The following is a 15,794-nucleotide window of genomic DNA, read 5'->3' on the forward strand; positions in this document are numbered from 1 at the left end:
ACCAGGTCATTTTTTTTAAAAAAAAAAATACAGCTCTCTGTCATATGTGTTTGGTTCTTGGCTCGTGCCCCCCCGACTCATTGACCCTTTCGAAACCCTGACCTTTCAGCCCTTTCGCATCCCTTCCATCAAACTTACCCTCGTCTCGCCTTTTCCTCTCATCCTCTTTGTTCACACACTCTACTCGAATCCCCCATCTTTACTCTGCCCCTCGAAAACGTGCCTGTGCTATTTTTGGCTCCAGCCCCAGGATTTCCCACACGAGGGCGGTGACGCAGGGCCGCTTCGACTTTCCCGAAATCCCTCGATCGACACACCCACTTCCCTGCGCTTCTTCGATTCTTAGTATCTTCGATTTATCTCGAGTCGCCTTCCGGACTCGCCATGGTGACGGTCGGCAAGTCGCACCCGGGTGGTGACCCCGTTCACCCTCTCCCCACCTCACCCGACCCGGTCGGCGCCAGCTCCCCGCCATCAAAGCGAGATTTAGCGTCATGGTGGAAGCAGTTCAAACGGAGCACCCGGAAAGACGAATTGAAAGGTAAGCCATACTGCGCGAAAGTGATATTAGAACACTAGCGACCGCGTAAATGTTTCCTCAGGCGCCCCGGCTCGTGGCGGTCCGCGACTCCTCTCCCCTGACCTTGCCGGGTATACTCTTGTCGCACAGGAGATAGTTGTGGCGGTTCATATCTGAGTTGGGAAATTTGCTCGCTTTTCAATTGTTTTGTTGGATTCTTCACCGTCTCGAACTGGTTTGCTGACTCGTTTGTCGCAGAAGAAACACCCCGCGGCATCTTCGGAGTTCCGCTGAATGTCAGCATTAAGTATGCCAATGTGGCAATCTCTTTGACAAACGATCACGGTCAGAGCTCCATATATGGATACGTGCCCATTGTTGTTGCGAAGTGTGGAGTTTTTCTAAAAGAAAAAGGTGAGCATTTACCATCTTATACTCGATGAACTGTTGCTCACCGGAATAGCAACGGATGTCGAAGGAATCTTTCGCCTTAACGGATCGGCCAAGCGTATTAAGGACCTCCAGGAGGTCTTCGACTCCCCCGAGCGATATGGTAAAGGACTCGACTGGTCCGGATACACGGTCCACGATGCAGCAAATGTACTTCGCCGATACCTAAACCAGCTGCCGGAGCCCATCGTGCCATTGGAGTTCTATGAGCGCTTCCGTGAGCCTCTACGTATCTACCAGCGACAAGTTCTAGAAGACAAGGAGACTGCCGATGCCGATAAGTTCGACCATGCAAAGGCTGTCGAGACATACCAGAACCTCATCATTGAGCTTCCCCCACTGAACAAGCAACTCCTCCTTTATATCCTTGACCTCCTCGCGGTCTTCGCCTCAAAGTCGGATCAGAATCGCATGCCGTCGGGTAATCTGTCCGCGATCTTCCAACCAGGCATGCTGTCCCACCCTCAGCATGATATGTCGCCAGAGGAATATAAGTTGAGTCAGGATGTGTTGATCTTCTTGATTGAGAACCAGGACCACTTCCTGTTCGGAATGAGTGGCACGGCTGCCGATGAGCAGACCATGAAAGAGGTCGAGGGAGGCATTTCACGACCCGTATCTCACACAACCGTCCGACGATCCGTGTCCAACGCCAGTGCCAACACAGAAAGCCATCGCAAGTTAGACAGTATCCGGCGCAATGTCTCCGTTTCATCGCGCAACTCCCGTCATTCTAACAACGCCCAAAGCCCCGTAACTCCTACCTCAATCACCGCTGGTGGTGGCGGTGTTCACCGAAGCAACACTTTACCCTCAAAGATGGGTCCAGTCTTGACTTCTGCGCGTTATGCACGAGCCAACGACACGGGGTCGAACAGCCCTTCCGGGCTCGCCTTCTCTCATCAGAGTTCTCGATCGACGAGTCGAACACCATCAGTGCGCGAAGAACCTGAGCAGCCTCAGCCGATCCCTGAGTCGATGTCTCATCCGGATCCTCAGCCAGTCCCTGAACAGGCTTCGGAGCAGCAGCATCCTGAGCAACGGGCCCCTGGTCAATCAAGCACCTCATTGGCTCCAGGCAACGCCTATGTACACACGTCAACCCATGGGCCATTGCCTCCGGCAACTGCTGAACGTCTTAGCCTCAGTGAAACTGCCAGGCCACATGAGAATCTCAGTACGGCCGTCGCATCACCCCCGGTCGCATCACCTCCACAAGTTGTTACCCCGAGCCGCGAGAGGAAACTCTCAAATTTCTTCACGAAGTCACCGCCAGCTGATGGTGAGCTGAGAGAACCTCGGCAACCGAATCGCTTGAAGAAGAAGCGCATTCCCGGTAGTGCAAGTATTAGCGCCCAAAGCTCGGCTAACTCACTCCATGCCTCAAATGCAGATCCTAGTGCGGATCTTGAACCTAAGCACGATAACCGATCCGTGGAAGCCGCTGTTGGCGATACCACACCCAGACCACCAAATGCCCCCACACTCGGCAACCGAGAGAACCCTTTAGACTCGAACCCGGCTCTCACAGAAAGTACTTCGCAACCTCACAATGAACACTCTCTGCGACCTAAGAAGTCCCGCACGCCCTCCATGAACTCTCGTTCATCGTTCACTGATCAGTCTGACATGGATCAGCCTGACGATGCTTCTCGTCATGAGAACCGCCGTAGTTGGCGATTCCATCGGTCATCCAAGCGCACCAGTGAGCAACTTGGACTAGGCGTCGCGTCTCCCCCTCTGTTGGCGACGAATCCCCGAGCCGAACAAAGCACTAGTTCAATCGGCAGCGGTAACTATCAAAGCACAGACCTCTCCAGCCACCCACTGAGTTTGGATGCTGGTGTTCAAGGCACCTCGTCCGCAGGATCTGAGCATGAGAAGAAGAGTTTGTTCGGAAAATTCAAGGCGAAGGTCGCTCAGGTTGTTAAGGACGAGCGTGAGCGCACAAAAAGCCCCACCCGGTCGGAGGACGATCCTTCCCTCACCAATCAGCCTCTTTCTCCCATTATCACAGAATCGACGAATGGAAACCCCACCCCAGTCGATGTCCAACGCGAACAGCCCAAGGAAGAGCATATGCGTTCACCTGTGTCTCCCTTGCCTGGCGCTGGTCTTCCACCGTCTATCCCCGAAGAGCCGCATAGTCCCAAGCCGTCTGTGGCTGAGGTTGTCATTGAAGAGAAGGAGCCCACTCAGTCGTCCGCTACCGAGTCTGTGTTGGTATCAGAGCCAACAGTGTCCCATGAAATCCCGAAAGAGACAGCAGGACCGTCTACCTCGGCTGCTTGATGTTCTTCAATCTGCTTTCACGAAGTGCTTCCATTCTCCCGTTTTTATCATTATCACGATTGCTCTTGCGTCGATTGCACTTCTATTTTTATCCAGTTGTGCAGGATCTGTTTAACCATTTGAGAAGGAATGGCTTATTCACGGAGCATTGGCGTCACCTGAGGCGTTAAATGAGGTTTTTTTTTTCCGTCTTTTCTTTTCGTTCATGATGAATGGGCTTCGCCCTCGTACTCGTGACCATATTGCCCTCCTATCCCTTTGCTGTCGAATGGATAGTGTGATGTTCTCCCAAGTCCCCTTTGAATGACCCCCCATGTATTCTTTACCCCGTTGTCCTCACCCTACCCTGTCTCGCAATGATCCAAAGCTCACTTCATATTATTAGCCCTTTTCCGGATTTTAGTTGATCACGTTGCCATGTGGAATGAATGTATGTCTGTCTCTGCAATTGCAGCTGGTCTGTCTTGATCTGTTTTCGTGTTTTTTCCCCCGATCTCCTATTATTAGGTTCCGCTTGCGATGTTGGTCTGGTGTTATCGTTATAAACTCCACGACAAGAATAGGGATGTTGCTTTTTCAAGGTTTCTTTCGCCTTCCTTCTGCATAGCTGTAGGGTGTGTACGCGGCCGGAGTGTCGCCCGGAGAAATCCTGGAGAAATGGTCAATTCTCATCGTACCACGGTATTCATCAGTTCGAAATCACCATGAAGGAAGTGATTGCGTTTCTTACGTGTCTTTCGTCGTGGAAGTGATGCTATCGCATGAAGACCTGAGAATGTTGTGGCTTCAAAGTTGACCGACGAGTCAGGGACGACTAAGCAGCCATGTCACAACCATGGAATGGCCAGTGATACACTCTTGCACTGATATTTATATTTTCCGTTCTGCATTGAAGCCCATCAGATACGCACAACTGCTCTCTGTGGTACATCAAAAGAAAATCCAGACCAGCTAAGGCCCTCGGGTCACCTACATATAGGTACGTACATGATGCGTTCAGCCAACAAAATATATATCTTCCCAAGGGATATAAGAACTATCAGGGCAATGCAAATTCACGTAGCTCTCTTCTAAGTGAAAGCAAGAAGAAAATGTACGGTGTGCCTCACCAGATACATACATGGCTTTGACCATATTTTGATAGGAATTGGTATTAAATGTATGTAAGTTGAATATCCGTGACTTCTGTTCTTCGGTCATATAAGGATGAGACCTATACTAGGTACTCTACCTCAGCATTTCACCGAAGGTTATACATAGAAAAGTCCAATGCACAAATTAAGCCTTTTTCCGCCTTTTGTTGGCCATCGACCTATAAAACTGGCACATCTACATAAACAGAATGATATCTGAGGAGACCCCTGAAAAGACACCACAAAGCCACTTATGCGGCCGACTATTCTTGTGATTATATATACTTTGTCAAATTCATCACCAACTGTATCGGAAATTCGGCTGCTCCCGATCTGTCAAATCCATCAAATCTGTCTCTAAGATGTGATGTTGATTACCCTCGTCTGCAATGACTGATCCTTCACTGCGTTTATCACGACGCCGATTCTCATTTATCAGATACATCCTATGAGAATTAGAACTTGACAGCCTTTAAAGCTGGGTGGACACTTACATCAAAGCGGCTTCAATGACAATCATCATCGATGCGGTGACGAAATATGCACGGAATCCCGTAGGATATGTTGGTGCTTCAGAAGTGATGAAGAACTGTGGCGTGATAATTTGACCAATACAATAACCAATAAAGATCATGACCTAAATGGCATTAATCAATCGCTCACAGGATAAAAAGGTGTTCACTTACGCTTGCTGTCATCTTCTTGGTGAACCCAGCTACGTTGGATGCAATCATTGACATGCACATGATGTATGAAACAGTACATGTGAGGAGCGAGTAGACGGCGCCGAGACGGGACAGCTTTCTTTCAGCGGGAAGAGCTGCAGCAATTAATATCGGTAAAGAAAGATGGGATTCGGTCACTTACTGTAGAGGAGGACACTACCAACTAGCACGCAGATATTACTCAAAATCATCGCAATGCATCGTCCTTTGCCTATATAGGAACATACGCCGCCACTGATTCGTTAGAAATAGAACCACATGAAGTGAAAGCTGGAAGCCACATACGCGAGTACCACCGAGACGAGTTGAATCGCATGCTCGGGCATGGCAACAACTGTAGATTCGACACTTGTGTAGCCAAGCCCCGTGAGAATAATCTTATTGAACTGAAAGAAACGTCAGTTACTCAAATAGTGTACCAATGTTAGATCGTTCCCTTACAGCAGTCAATCCGCCACCAGGAATACATTGAAGGAACACAATGGCAAAGAGCATCAACACCTGAGGATCACGGAAGCATTCTATGACCTGGTATTTCTTGTATTGCCGATTCTTTAATCCGGTATGGTTTTGCAAGACCTAGAGGATACATCAACAATGACACTATCTCATGTGTAAATGGGACTTACCCTGACAACCGCGATCTGCCTTTCCCTTGGGGTCAAAAACCACGCCGTCATGGGGGATGACGGCATAGCGAAAAAGAGAAATATACCCCAGGCCATTGTAATGGGACCAAAGATGAGGTACAGATATTGCCATCTGCTCAACGCGCCTTCGAAATGGCCGATTCCATTCGACACGCCGTCACCAATAAATGCTGCAATCGGACCACCGGCCCACCACAAGCACGCCCGCAATGCATGCTCTTGGCTTGTATAGTACTGGCTGACTAGGAGGGTGAACACGGGGTTGTTTGATGCCTCAAACACACCAAGGAAGAATCGGGCGACGGCTAGCGTCGCGAAATTGGTGACACCCGCCGTGGCTGCGACACAGACACCCCAAAGGAATACCATGCCTCCTATCCAGCGGCCAATTGGTAGTCTCTGCATGAATATAGAGTTGGGGTACTGCCAGACCAGGAAGCTGTGTTGCATTAGACCTGTGAGGGACGAAAGGGAGTTAAGCAACATACCCGAAGTAGAATATAGAATTGGACCAGCTATATTGTTGGCCCACGAGGCGCTGGAGCTGTTAATTTATGCATAATCACAGGAGTCTGAATGTAATTGTCTTACCAGGTCATCGCGGAGCCCATAAACTGCGGCTGTCGATAGGATCCCTTTGTCGACAAAGGAGAGTAAATAACTTATGAGCATCTACACACCTAGTAGTAAGTATGTGTATAGGTAACAGGGGCTCGGATATTGATTTATACCATAGGCACAATTGATAGATCAAGCTTCCAGCGGACGATGCTCTCTTCTCTTGCGCTGTACTCCACCACCAAGTCGCCGTTGAACATCTCTGCGGCATCGTCACAGCCCTTGTCATGCATGGCCTTCTCACCGTGGGGGACGGCGGTCTCCTGTACACCGTGTTCTCCCATTGCTGTAATCTGTTTGGGCTTTTGTGGATACACTAAAGAGTCTTTCTGTTTGGCAAAAGGACATGGTTCTGGCGGCCGAAGGACAATAAGTACTTCTCCAGTTCCCTGGCAGCCACATGGAGCTAACGGTATTCCCCGCACTCTTTTTGGTTCCCTTATCAATTTAGCCCCTTTACTTGACCTGGGGTAATGATAGTCATGATAGTAAACATAGCACAGGATCACTGCCGAGAGTTAATTGTCGGGAATCCCGATATATCGGCTCATACCGATGTCTCGGCAGCAACCGATATCTCCGAGATAACCTAACCCTTACCATTTGCAGCTATCGGAAGGCTGCCGAAGTAAATAGTTCATAAAGAACGACAATCTTCCGGATAAGCCTCTCTGCTAGCCAATTGACTCTCTGGCAGATCTGCAAAGATATTCCAGCGCCCCTCGGAATATGTCTGAGAATCCGTTTTATCAGCATGTGGTGGTCCATGGGTTACCTTATGACCGCGGGTTCTCCTATGGTGAGCAAACCAAGGAGAAGATCCAACTCAATGTTACGTACTACAAGCAACCAGGCAAACTAGGACCATGGTAGGCCACTCAGATCTCAAAGTTCAATCAGAGGATGCTGATTTGCAGGTCTTCAATTTCGAGAGTCATTCACAGCTGCTATATTCCTGGACTGCAGCGTTACTGGCCGTCAGGATGGGAAGAGATGCGTGGTGTTGCCGCCGGTGCTGGAGTTACAATCGAAGACATCGTCATGCTGAACGCGCGATATGACCTCTCGCATGTTAAGTTCGAGGCCGTCTCCGAAGCTCTTGCCGCAGAAGAAAGAGAGACCGTGGAATCTATTCCTGAAATCTCCCAGGAGACAACTGCCGTCGAGGATCCCAAGGCCATTGAAGTTTCTAAACATACCACCGAGAAGAAGCCGGCCACCGAGGAACAACCCGTCGACGAGAAAGTGCAGGTCGAAGTCGCAGAAGAATGCACCTCTGCAATCATTCTTGCCCCCGCGACAAGGGACAAGATAGTCTTCACTGCTCAAAACTGGGATATGTCCCACCGACTTGTCATCGACGACGCCATCATCTACCTCGAGATCCATCCAGATCCCTCCGAAAACATCCCCACAATGTTTCTCGTCACCGAGGCAGGTCAGCTGGGCCGCTCAGGATGCAACGGGGCTGGACTAGGTCTCACAGCGAACTCCCTGCAGAGCAATATTGATCAAGCTCCAGACTTATCAATCCCTATCCCCCCCTCCGGGGCATTGAGACGTCTCTTCCTTGAGCAGTCCAACTACTCCCTCGGACTGAAATGCATTGCCCGAACCCCACGCCACGTCTCCTGTAATATCATGGTCTCATCTGCCGACGATATTGGTATGTGCCTAGAAGTGACACCAAGTACAATATTCAGGTCTGTCATTTCATCGACCTCGGAAAAGCCATATCTCCTCCACAGCAACCACTTCCAGACTGGCCCCTTCCTGTCCCAGACGCAAATTGCCGATACATACCTCGGAGGGAGCTCATGGTATCGGGGTGAGCGACTCGAGGTAGGTCTGCGCGACCAGGCACAGAAGGAAAATTTGATCGAACAGGATATTGTGGCGGCATTCCAGGACCATGCGGGTTATCCCCATAGTCTATGTGAGCATGCCGTGGAACAGAATTCTCAAGAGGAGAATACTGGACCGTATTCTGGGCCCACGTCGACTGTCTGTTGTGTCGTTTATAATTTATCTAAACGCACGGTGCGAGTTTGTAAAGGTTGCCCATGTGAAGGAATATTTCAAGATTTCGAGTTGCGATGAAAGAATATATCTGAATTACATCTAGATAATAGTTAGCCGCATAAACGGCCATGTGATTTCTTTTCAGTGGTCGTTCCAGTAGTCTTTCCAGTGGTTTTTCCAGAGGTCTTCTCAGTGGTCTTCTCGGTAGTCTTCTCAGTGGTCTTCTCAGTGGTCTTCTCAGTGGTCTTTTTAGAAGACTTTTCAATATTTTCTTTAGATGTCTATTCAGTTATAGTCGGTGGCAAAGGAAAAAGCCGAAGTATAATCTCTGATTTAACCCATTATTTCCTCAAGCCTGAACTGATCGCGAATGTAATCGTCTTCAACCAAGTCATCAAAAATCGACCAAAAGCCCTCACCCCCAAACGGTTCCGCATCGACCGGAAACAATCCGTTCCAATTTTGAGTTTGGCTGCGTTTCAAAATATCCATCATCTCCCGCGTAAGGGTTTCAAAGATATCCCTGAACCGTTTTGTTGACGGCCATTGCTCTGATATAGCAAATAGAACACTCGAACATGCTCGTATGTCTTCCAACGCGACGAGATCGGGCCTCTCCTTCCCAGTCCAGGTGGAGTATAAGAGAGTAAGACCGGCAGTGAAGATAGAATGTAGCGCTAGGAGATTCCAGCCTAAAGGGCTTCGTTGATGGAGCACTTTGTAATGTTGACAAATGTCACCAGCTGCCCGAGCACTCAGTGTAAGATACTCTGCTGTCTTCGACACGTCTCCTTCTGGTTCTTTCTTTGTCGTGGTAATACGTCGTTGAAGGAGCATACGGAGTGCCTTGCTATATTGGATATCGAAGAACTCCCTTGTATCGTACATCGAGTAGCCAGGGAGATTAAAGGAGGCATCGATTGGGACCGGGACAGCAAGTCGCCAAGCATCCAGCTCATATCGGAAACAGTCAATCTTTTCATCCGACGCTTCGTGCACGTCGGCACCAAATATTTCACGGTGGATGCGGCTTTCTAGCCGTCGCAAATGGCACATGTGGGTGAAGGATTGGTATTTTCTCGAGTCATGTACCTGTTCATTCATCAGTATTCAGAAGTAACAAATCAGAAATCAAAATTACCGGAACGTCGATCTCATGTTCTGCTAGGGCAAATGGTCTGCCAAGGGTCAATGAGACCGCTCGATCCAAAATATATGCACTCCAGAAGACACGATTTCGCAGATTCAGGTCAACTGAATTTAATTGTCTCGCCCGAGAATCACGAAGATTGCGATGAAGACCCATCTCGACCGCATGTCGGATAGCGAGACCAATAATGTGCCAGCTTCCAAGGTTTGACACATTACTTGGAGTTCGGAGAAGGTATATGGCAATTAATAGGAGGGCTTGCACCCGTTGTAGGCTCTGGCTCGCTAGAGCAGAATCGATATGGCGAAGAGCACGTGTAAAATATGTCTACACGCGTTTTAGAGTTGAACCTGGTTCCTTTGGCTCTTGTGGCGTGACATACCTCCGGGCTTGTACAGCGACGCATCTCAGGGTGCAGCTGAATGGTCCTCGCAGCAATAGCGTAAACCATATATAGTAAGAAGAGATCAGGGCCATCGTGGTCTTCGTCACTGGCCCTCTCCTGGAATAAATTTTGAAGCAAAACCTCGTCAAGAAGTGGATATCGAGGATGCACTCGTTGGAAAAACGTATCAACCAAAACATCCTCTTGGTCTGTGGCCACAGAATGCGCTGGCATTGTCTGATCAGAGACAGTAGTGCTATTATCTCTAGCTCTTTCTGTTACCATAGACTGCGATAAGATTCCCTCGACCAGTCGAGAAAGGGAGAAGCCCGATGTTGCACCGACAAATGACGGCTCTGCAGCGGCATTCATACTCAAAAGCACAACATCCGTGGATAGCTCACCATGGCAGTCGACCGGCGAGATAGAATGCGGGGCGATTTCATGGGTGCAGACCTCATTTCTCTGCTGGGACTGGAGGCGATTTTGTAATTCAGTGACTTGCCTTTCTAGTCTGCTAGCATGTTGTACCAGTTGCGAGTGCTCTGTGGTGTGGAGGGCATCAAGCCGAGGCAACGTTGGCCATGTACAATCTGCGCTTATTAGAATCTCCACACTATCTATCGGTTTGAGATATATAGATTTCAAAGCATACTGGACCCTGACCGCTCACAGGCTGAACATACGGGGAGCTCTCCATTGCACTATCCTGCTGTCAGTAATCATCGCTTCAACGCATCATCATGTCCTTGCCTTTGTCTTACGGCGCTTGCAACGCTCGCAGGCGATAGATGCCCGGGTTCTTCGATGTGGCGGCATGAACAAGATGGGAGGCGATAGGAGCTGAGGGGGTTAAATGGGAGAACGCTCCTGTATATACCCCGACTCTGCGGTACGCTAACCTATATAGGAAGCTAGATATAGGACATCCATTGATATTGGTCCTGATTTGGATGACTGATGGTAAGAGATAGCGAGACAATTGTTGAGATATATTTTCACATAGTTAAAGACAAGAATAATAATATATACCATCATGTCAAAGAAATATATTAAGAACTGCAAAAAACCTAAAAAATTAGAAACACTCCGAAATGAGGTCAACTATCGCACGTAGTAGGAGCTGCTGCAATTTTATGGACTAGTTATGTATTGACAATGTAAGCAACCAGTATAAATTCAATACGTGAGGTCCAGAATGCCGTTGTAGCCCGAAAATCAAGGCACTAAGGATAATATGCCTGAGGAAACGGGCGGCAAGGCATCAAGGCCACAGCCAATCACTGTCGAGCTGTCATCTCCATTGAAGACCCCCATTTCCATCCCAAATCAGCCGGAGCTGCTCAGGGTTTGTTTTCCACAGAAAACTGCCAGTTGAATTCTGCAATGGCCCCAGATACCTCTTCTGCACCAGGGGCTTCCTCTTTAACACCCCAGGCCCCCGACGAGAAACCATCCGCCCCTCCCGTCAACATCCTCCCCTCGCTGTCAGCCCGGATCTATTCAATTGCGCACCCAGCACTCCTTTTGGCATTGGGCGCTACCCGTTTCAAATCATTGGTGGCCGATCCCACCAAGGAGCTTCTTTCTACCTTACCATGGCTCACTCTTCTACAAATTTTCTACGTGATTGTTTGTCTTCCACCCGCCGGGTCGACACCGTTAACAGAAACGAGCGCATCCACCTCGGCTGATGGCAAGTCAAGTCCTCGGTCATCTGGGGTTGGTAGCGCTGTACGCCATGGAAAGCATGGAAAGCGGAAGCAGCACGCCAACAGCTGGGCGTGCATTTGGTCCCGGTCACTGGTACGCGATTATTTTCCAACTGATGTGGAACCTGTGAGTCTTTGATACTGACAAGACTTTCTAGCCGGCTCTCCTCTCGCTCTCTCTGACCTTCGCCTTGGCCACCCCGGTCCTCACAATCCTTCTGGTTCTATTTGGCGCCCCGCTCACGACGCACAATTCTGAGACCGTCCTGTGTGCGGCCCATATGGCCGTTCTGTCCGCGACAGCCCTGATCTACGCCCACGGGGTGGATCGCACCGTGTGGAACGAGGTTTGGGGTATTTCCCGTCCCGCTGATGCGGTCTGGGGCAGTGCGCTCGGCACAGGTTTGGGGGCATGGTTAGGCGCTATTCCTATTCCTCTTGACTGGTGAGTTTTTACATTCTATACTGTACTTCGATTGCCGAATACTCAGCTAACTTGATGTATCAAGGGATCGACCTTGGCAGGCATTCCCAATCACCATTCTCGTCGGAGCCTACATCGGATATGCCGTTGGCTCCTTGCTTTCTCGTACTCCGTTGGTTTACGGTAAGCGTGTCAAATTCACTTCAGAGGACTCAAGCGAGATTGAGAAGAAGACCAACTAGGGGCTTTGTCACAGAGTCCTCTATATTTGCGCAATACGGCCTATCTATGAAGATACATCTCTGGCTTGTATTAGCGATAAAAGCTCTTACATGACTGTGGCCACCAGTTTTAATTGGCTTTATATATCCAGAGAATTAATTTGATAATGTGAAATTCTAATGGGAGCCTCTTTCTCTTCACATCTTGCTATGAATCTTGAAGCTACTATGCTGCACTGAGCATTTGTTGAGCTTCCTGCACCTGTGATGGCTTCCTGTGAAATCACCCAGGGAACGTGATGAGCTATTTTGCTATCTCAATAGCTTTCCTTTCAAGATTCTTCTTGACTGTCCTCTTGACAAGGTGGGTTAATCTGGGCCCTGGTCTAACTCAAGATGACATATTGTGGAATACTCAAGTCATTGGGCCATACTGGCACAGTTGGATTGACATAGATGATCCCAAGCACTTACTTACGAGTTCCCGCTTATGTTTTGAAGAGATAGCCCCTCAGTCATTTGAGCAGTCAAGGTCTCGTAACCTCTCCTATCTGGAAAACCAGGAATTCAAGAAGGGCATGCCTTTCACTAAAGCAGGAGGGAACCATTGGTACATTGCATACAAAGAGCCTTCAAAAAAAAGGGAAGTAGATTGCTGCGATCTTTACTGAGCTTTTTGGCTATATCTCGAGACAACGAGACTGTCACAGAAAGACATAGATGAAATTACTATTTGTGACTCTGCTTCACCTAGCAAGCACCTTGTAACACTTTGATATTCCTCCAATTCTTCCCGATGCGTCGTAATTGAGTGTCTTTCTACACAATGTACATATACAGATTGTTATAGGTTTTACTTGCACCTCTGTAAAGCCCCTGCCGAAGCTTTTACCTCACGTGCAGCACATGACCCCCAGGAGCTCAAGGGGTAAGTGCTTTGTTATCAGAGATATAGACATCACAAGCGAACTATCTTCGCTAAATCCACCAACCATGAATAATGATGGACCTGAACTCATTGGTCTCGGCCGAACTGGACGTGTGATGCGCTTCGGAGATATTGCAGTCAAAACTGCCAATATTTGGACTGCGCCCAAAAACTCGTCCGAGACAGCAATCATCGGCTGGGAGCAAATGACCAAGCAAAATATAGAGTTGATAAAGCATGAGGGACTTGTGTATTGCCATCTTGGGCATGTCGAAGGCGTGATAATACCCCACCAGGTTTCCGACACCGAGATTCAGATGCCATATCTACGCCAAGGGTCACTCAGCCGCTATCTGTCCGCTTATGCTGATAGCGTGGACAACATCCGACGATTAAGGTGGCTACAGGAAGCTGCACACATCATCCGTCGAGTACACGAACGGCGGGTATTGATTGTCGACATTGCGACAAGAAATTTCCTGCTCGACGAGAATCTTGCTCTCCAGATGTGCGACTTCACTGAGTCTGTCATTGTTTCGGATGACGAGGGCATGGCCAATTTTGTATCTGAAGATCTTGTTTCAGTCAAGTTCGACATTGCACGCTTTGGCTCAATGATATACGAGGTCATCTCTGGATGCCGATGTGAGTTCTATGTTGTACCTGAAATGGAGACTGATATAGATGACGATCCAGAGTCCAAGATATTTAAGGCGTGGCCCACTGATGAGAAACTTCCCAATGTGAATAGTGTGTTTTTGGGGGCTATTATCCGGAGATGCTGGGCTGAGGACGGATTTCTCACGATGCAGGAAGTTTGTCACGCCTTGGATAAGGCTGATCCAAAGCTATAGGCTTCATAGGGCTCTGGAGACGCAGAAAATACGTTAAATAGAACAACAATCCACCCAGCAACCGTCCGGGATGGGTTTGCCTCGATGTCATATGACATTATTATGAATGGGAATATCTCCTGGAATACGGTTGAAATTTGCATTGTGTTTCTTTTTTTTTCACTAATGTCAGGCTGACTCTTTATGTTCCGCCTGTTTTCGGCCATCTACCTCTTTATAGAGCAAACAAAGGGGAGAGAATATATTTAAGTAAGACCTCTGAAAATAGTATCCAAGAATATCCAAAAGACGATCCAAAAGACTACTAAAATGACTACTGAAAAGACTATATAGGCACGTACAAGCCGACGATTCTTATTATGCTTGAATGTTTGTATACATATAGCCACCTGGGCACAGAAATATAATTATCTCACAAATTTTACTACGGGAAATCTGTTATGGCGCACTGGCTGTTCGAGACTGCCCTACTTGGCACCTTCTTTCCTTCTACTCTCTGAAATATCTCTCTAAAATCAAGCAATACAAAATGTCTACAATACCAACAACAACTCTTTCTTCATCTCTTCCTCATCTTGACAACTAAAAGATGAACCTTTGAGACACATGTCCGCACGTCGATCTTGAATGTCATGCCTACCTAGACACTACCTGGATCCTACCTACACCTTGAACTCTGGATCTCTATGGAACCTCCATCGCGTACACCATCATCTACACGCGAAGGCAGATTAGCCTAACAGGGAAAGCAACGTGGATTACCACCCACTCAAACCCACCAACACCGCCACGAGCAAGATCTGGACGAACTTGCGAGAACGTGCACAAAAGACCGGCTTGTCTAACGACCCTGCCGTCTACTTGAGAATGATATGCACACATCCATCGTCCAGCGAGACACCTGACCTCCCCATCCTTCGGCCAGGCCTAATGGTCGGTTCAATATGAGCGGCGAGGAGATGGCAAAGACCGGCCAAGCCCTTCAGATGCGTATGTACCCTTTCCCTATACCCCAGCCTTTGAGAAGAAACCAACTGACTATACTTATATGATAGTAGAAGACAAGATGGTACTAGAAATGGATTCCCAGACCAAAGTCTTTGGCATCATACTTGTTGTGATGCAGTTTGTCAGGGAGTTGGTCACCGTGTATAACTGGTGGGCTGACAGCCAGGCCGAGAAGGCCAAAATTAAAGGCGACCTACAAAGCCTGCCACAAGGGTGGAGGTGTCGCAGGTTAGAGAGGACCTCCAGGCGATAGGAGGCTCACTGCAGCGCCAGATGAATAGGCTGTGGGCGTTGCAGACCCACGAATGGGGAAAGTCAGAGGGCCGTGATGAGGAAAGACACCGAGAAGGGGCGGGTGGTCACTCCAGATCCCCATGTGGTGTTGAAAACCGTGGGGGAGCAACGCGCGGTAGCCCGATGGACAGAGTAGCAGAGTAGGCGGATGAGCATGAACACGGGGCGCAGTACGATGAAGGGAGTAGGATGAAATGAGCAACTATCAACAATGAGGGTATAGTATACATGATATACCCCATCGATTCATACCACTATCACTTCCTTCTAGTAGTTTGCCGATGTCGAATTTCTAGAACACTTCAGGTAGTATTATGATCTTGATATACAAAACGATAATATAGGTTAACATAGGTAAGCTATAAACGACATTATTGTAGACGAACAGGAGACAATGGGTGGTATTTT

General features: G+C 48.5%; 6 protein-coding genes across 6 annotated transcripts; 4 read left to right on the plus strand and 2 right to left on the minus strand.

The window, feature by feature from the left end:
• Nucleotides 1-384: 384 nt before the first annotated feature.
• PGRI_076230 (uncharacterized protein) lies at nucleotides 385-3,262 on the plus strand (the record flags this gene model as incomplete). The annotated part of the gene is made up of 3 exons (XM_040795337.1): nucleotides 385-541; nucleotides 779-934; nucleotides 984-3,262. The coding sequence occupies 3 exons, from the start codon at nucleotides 385-387 to the stop codon at nucleotides 3,260-3,262; spliced, it is 2,592 nt and encodes an 863-aa protein (XP_040653014.1).
• A 1,431-nt stretch (nucleotides 3,263-4,693) lies between these two features.
• Nucleotides 4,694-6,672, minus strand: PGRI_076240 (Major facilitator superfamily domain, general substrate transporter; the record flags this gene model as incomplete). Its single annotated transcript, XM_040795338.1, has 10 exons — nucleotides 4,694-4,841; nucleotides 4,890-5,032; nucleotides 5,082-5,215; nucleotides 5,263-5,354; nucleotides 5,406-5,506; nucleotides 5,562-5,699; nucleotides 5,750-6,209; nucleotides 6,259-6,308; nucleotides 6,362-6,442; nucleotides 6,502-6,672. 10 exons carry the CDS (start codon nucleotides 6,670-6,672, stop codon nucleotides 4,694-4,696), a joined length of 1,518 nt encoding a protein of 505 aa, XP_040653015.1.
• A 445-nt stretch (nucleotides 6,673-7,117) lies between these two features.
• PGRI_076250 (Peptidase C45, acyl-coenzyme A:6-aminopenicillanic acid acyl-transferase) lies at nucleotides 7,118-8,488 on the plus strand (the record flags this gene model as incomplete). The annotated part of the gene is made up of 2 exons (XM_040795339.1): nucleotides 7,118-7,257; nucleotides 7,306-8,488. 2 exons carry the CDS (start codon nucleotides 7,118-7,120, stop codon nucleotides 8,486-8,488), a joined length of 1,323 nt encoding a protein of 440 aa, XP_040653016.1.
• Nucleotides 8,489-8,520: 32 nt separating this feature from the next.
• On the minus strand, nucleotides 8,521-10,878 carry PGRI_076260 (fungal specific transcription factor domain-containing protein; the record flags this gene model as incomplete). The annotated part of the gene is made up of 8 exons (XM_040795340.1): nucleotides 8,521-8,681; nucleotides 8,749-9,502; nucleotides 9,552-9,887; nucleotides 9,943-10,182; nucleotides 10,228-10,459; nucleotides 10,632-10,649; nucleotides 10,710-10,788; nucleotides 10,848-10,878. The coding sequence occupies 8 exons, from the start codon at nucleotides 10,876-10,878 to the stop codon at nucleotides 8,521-8,523; spliced, it is 1,851 nt and encodes a 616-aa protein (XP_040653017.1).
• Nucleotides 10,879-11,331: 453 nt separating this feature from the next.
• Nucleotides 11,332-12,323, plus strand: PGRI_076270 (PIG-F family protein; the record flags this gene model as incomplete). Its single annotated transcript, XM_040795341.1, has 3 exons — nucleotides 11,332-11,751; nucleotides 11,816-12,102; nucleotides 12,167-12,323. 3 exons carry the CDS (start codon nucleotides 11,332-11,334, stop codon nucleotides 12,321-12,323), a joined length of 864 nt encoding a protein of 287 aa, XP_040653018.1.
• Nucleotides 12,324-13,295: 972 nt separating this feature from the next.
• PGRI_076280 (uncharacterized protein) lies at nucleotides 13,296-14,084 on the plus strand (the record flags this gene model as incomplete). The annotated part of the gene is made up of 1 exon (XM_040795342.1): nucleotides 13,296-14,084. One exon carries the CDS (start codon nucleotides 13,296-13,298, stop codon nucleotides 14,082-14,084), a length of 789 nt encoding a protein of 262 aa, XP_040653019.1.
• Between the last annotated feature and the right edge of the window lie 1,710 nt (nucleotides 14,085-15,794).

This window comes from Penicillium griseofulvum (genome assembly GCF_001561935.1).
Source record: "Penicillium griseofulvum strain PG3 chromosome Unknown contig_6, whole genome shotgun sequence".
NCBI classification, from domain to species: Eukaryota; Fungi; Ascomycota; class Eurotiomycetes; order Eurotiales; family Aspergillaceae; genus Penicillium; species Penicillium griseofulvum.